At 37.9% G+C, this 3,569-nt stretch overlaps 1 protein-coding gene across 1 annotated transcript in view; it reads left to right on the top strand.

Moving 5' to 3' along the window:
- Window positions 1–1,360, top strand: part of LOC104985930 (zinc finger protein 239-like) — a gene marked incomplete at both ends in the record, with an annotated part of 7,088 nt that extends 5,728 nt beyond the window's left edge. Inside the window, 2 exons of the mRNA XM_010836320.1 lie at window positions 288–763; window positions 848–1,360. Coding sequence (XP_010834622.1) covers window positions 288–763; window positions 848–1,360 — 989 coding nt within the window. The remainder of the gene's footprint in view (window positions 1–287; window positions 764–847) is intronic.
- Window positions 1,361–3,569: the final 2,209 nt, after the last annotated feature.

Here is a 3,569-nt window from a genome sequence, read left to right as displayed (position 1 = left end):
TGACATAACCTTTCTTCAGGACTCAGAACTCACTAGACATCAAAGAATCCATACAGGAGGAAAACCATACAAATGTGACGTGTGTGGCAAGGCTTTTAATCAAACTAGAAAACTTGCGATTCATTGCAGAATTCATACTGGAGAGAAACCACATAAATGTGATGTGTGTGGCAAGGTCTTTAAGCAAGCTGCAAAATTTTTAATTCATTGGAGATATCATATGAGAGAGAAACCATATAAATGTGATGTATGTGGCAAGGCCTTTAGTCAAACTGCAAACCTGGCAGTTCATCAAAGAATTCATACTGGAGAGAAGCCATACAAATGCAATGTATGTGGCAAGGCGTTTAGTCATAGTGCAAACCTTACTGTTCATCGGAGACTCCATACTGGAGAGAAACCATATAAATGTGATGTATGTGGCAAGGCCTTTAATCAGACTGCGAAACTTAGACTTCATCAGAGAATTCATACTGGAGAGAAACCATATAAATGTGATGTATGTGGCAAGGCCTTTAGTCAAACTGCAAACCTGGCAGTTCATCAGAGAATTCATACTGGAGAGAAGCCATACAAATGCAATGTATGTGACAAGGCATTTAGTGATACTTCAAACCTTACTGTTCATCGGAGACTTCATACTGGAGAGAAACCATATAAATGTGATATATGTGGCAAGGGTTTCAGTGTAAGTTCAAGCCTTGCTGTTCATCAGAGAGTTCATACTGGAGAGAAACCGTATAAATGTGATGTATGTGGCAAGGCGTTTAATCAGACTGCAAAACTTGGACTTCATCAGAAAATTCATACTGGAGAGAAATCTTATAAATGTGATGTGTGTGGCAAGGCATTTAGTCGTACTGGAAACCTTGCTGTTCATCGGAGAGTTCATACTGGAGAGAAACCATATAAATGTGATGTGTGTGGCAAGGCATTTAGTCGTCCTGGAAACCTTACTGTTCATCGGAGAGTTCATACTGGAGAGAAACCATATAAATGTGATATATGTGGCAAGGCTTTCAGAGTAAGCTCAAACCTTGCTGTTCATCAGAGAGTTCATACTGGAGAGAAACCGTATAAATGTGATGTGTGTGGCAAGGCTTTTAGTCAAGCTACAGGCCTTGCAGTTCATCAGAGAATTCATACTGGAGAGAAACCATATAAATGTGATGTATGTGGCAAGGCCTTTAATCACACTACAAGACTTGAACTTCATCAGAGAATTCATACTGGAGAGAAGCCATACAAATGCAATGTATGTGACAAGGCATTTAGTCATACTGCAAACCTTACTGTTCATCGGAGACTTCATACTGGAGAGAAACCATATAAATGTGATATCTGTGGCAAAGGTTTCAGAGTAAGTTCAAACCTTGGTGTTCATCGGAGTGTTCATACTGGAGAGAAACCATATAAATGTGATGTGTGTGACAAGGCATTTAGTCATACTGGAAACCTTGCTGTTCATCGGAGAGTTCATACTGGAGAGAAACCATACAAATGTGATGTGTGTGGCAAAGCATTTAGTTGTACTGGAAACCTTGCTGTTCATCGGAGACTTCATACTGGAGAGAAACCATACAAATGTGATGTGTGTGGCAAAGCGTTTAGTCGTACTGGAAACCTTGCTGTTCATCGGAGACTTCATACTGGAGAGTAACCATGTAATTATGGTATATGTGCCAAGGCTTTCACTGTAAGTTCAAGCCTTGCTGTTCATCAGACAGTTGATACTGGAGAGAAACCATATAAATGTGATATGTGTGGCAAGGCCTTTAATCACACTACAAGACTTGAACTTCATCAGAGAATTCATACTGGAGAGAAGCCATGCGAATGCCATGTATATGACAAGGCATTTAGTCATACTGCAAACCTTACTGTTCATCAGAGACTTCATACTGGAGAGAAAGCATATAAATGTGATATATGTGGCAAGGGTTTCAGAGTAAGTTCAAACCTTGGTGTTCATCGGAGTGTTCATACTGGAGAGAAACCATATAAATGTGATGTGTGTGGCAAGGAGTTCAGTTATACTGGAAACCTTACTGTTCATCAGAGAGTTCATACTCGAGAGAAACCATATAAATGAGGTGTATGTGGCAGGGCTTTCAGTGTGAATGCAAACCTTGCAGTTCATCAGAGAATTCATACTGGAGAGAACCTTGCAAATATAAAAATTTTGACAAACCATTTAGGCACAGTCAACCATAACTCATCATCAGGCAGTTCAGACAGGAGAAACCATATAAATATGATGTATATGGCTGGTGCTTTACTTGAAATGACGAACTTAGTAACCATCAAAGAATTCATACTAGAGAGAAACATTAGAAATGTGACAGTTGTGAGAAACATATTAGTGCAAATGTCGTGAGTGTGACAAAGCCTTTAGTCAAGTGTCTAGGCCTTATAATTCATCAGAGAATTCATAGTGTATTGAAAACATACAAGTGAAATGAACGTGTCAGAGTTTCTAGTGCATGTTCAGCATTAACTGCCCATTAGGCAGTTCATACATAAGAGAAACCATGTAAATGTTATTTATGTGGCAAACCGTTCAGTGATAAGAAATGACATTGCAGATCATCTGAGAATCCATTCTGCAGTGAAAACTTACACATGTAGACAATACAATAAAATATATCAACTTTCTGACCCTCAGAAAATTCAAACTGTAGGAAAACTACACAAATGTGTTAGGTGTGGGAAAGCTTTGATTATCTGTTCAGCCTAACTCACCATCCGTTAATTATTTTTTCTTTTTTTACAATAGTGTGATGGTTTTTGCTATATATGAACATGAATAGGCCGTAGGCGTACATATGTGCCCTCCCGCCTGAACCCACCTCTCTCCCCACTGTATCCCTCCAGATTGTCCGAGAGCACTTGCTCGTACATCACACTCCCACTGGCTCTTTTACATATGGTAATATACATGTTTCAGTGCTAATCTCTTAAACCCTGCCATCCTATTTCTTTTTTTTTTTCCATAGGTTTTCCTTAGTGTTGCTTTTTCTATCCACATGTTATGACCCAGTTTTAATGTTCAGTTTACATTTCTTTCCTGCTTTACACTAACAAATACATAAGTCAATGGGTTATTTTGAAACTTTTGTAACATTAAAATGCATGTAGGCGATGACAGGGAACATAGTGGGTGCCCTGTAAATGTAAAGAAAGACAGTTACTTTAGGACTTGAGTTCAGTCAGATAATACACATAGAAACATTTACAGATAGTGCCAAGTTGATAATTTTGGTGAAAAAAATTCTAGTGTCTTCTTAAGACTTTATATTTTACAATGTGCTTTGTTGTCCAGAACTGACAGGTCTTTCAGAAACAGACAACAAAGAAATGAGAGAAAATATATTACAATTTTTCAACAAGAAGTAAATTGCCTAATTACCGTCAAGTGATCATACAGTAATCTGACATTCCATTACATTAAAGTATTCGCTTAAGTATTAAATATTATGATGTAAACAACTTTTTCTCATATAAGTATTTGAAGCTTTGTCATCATAAGCATGGAACAGAAAGTTTTATAAAGAAGTATGCATTTCTCA

The sequence above is a fragment of the Bison bison genome, unplaced genomic scaffold, assembly GCF_000754665.1.
Source record: "Bison bison bison isolate TAMUID 2011002044 unplaced genomic scaffold, Bison_UMD1.0 scf7180017845659, whole genome shotgun sequence".
NCBI lineage: Eukaryota > Metazoa > Chordata > Mammalia > Artiodactyla > Bovidae > Bison > Bison bison.
This window is presented reverse-complemented; position numbering and strand designations above follow the sequence as displayed.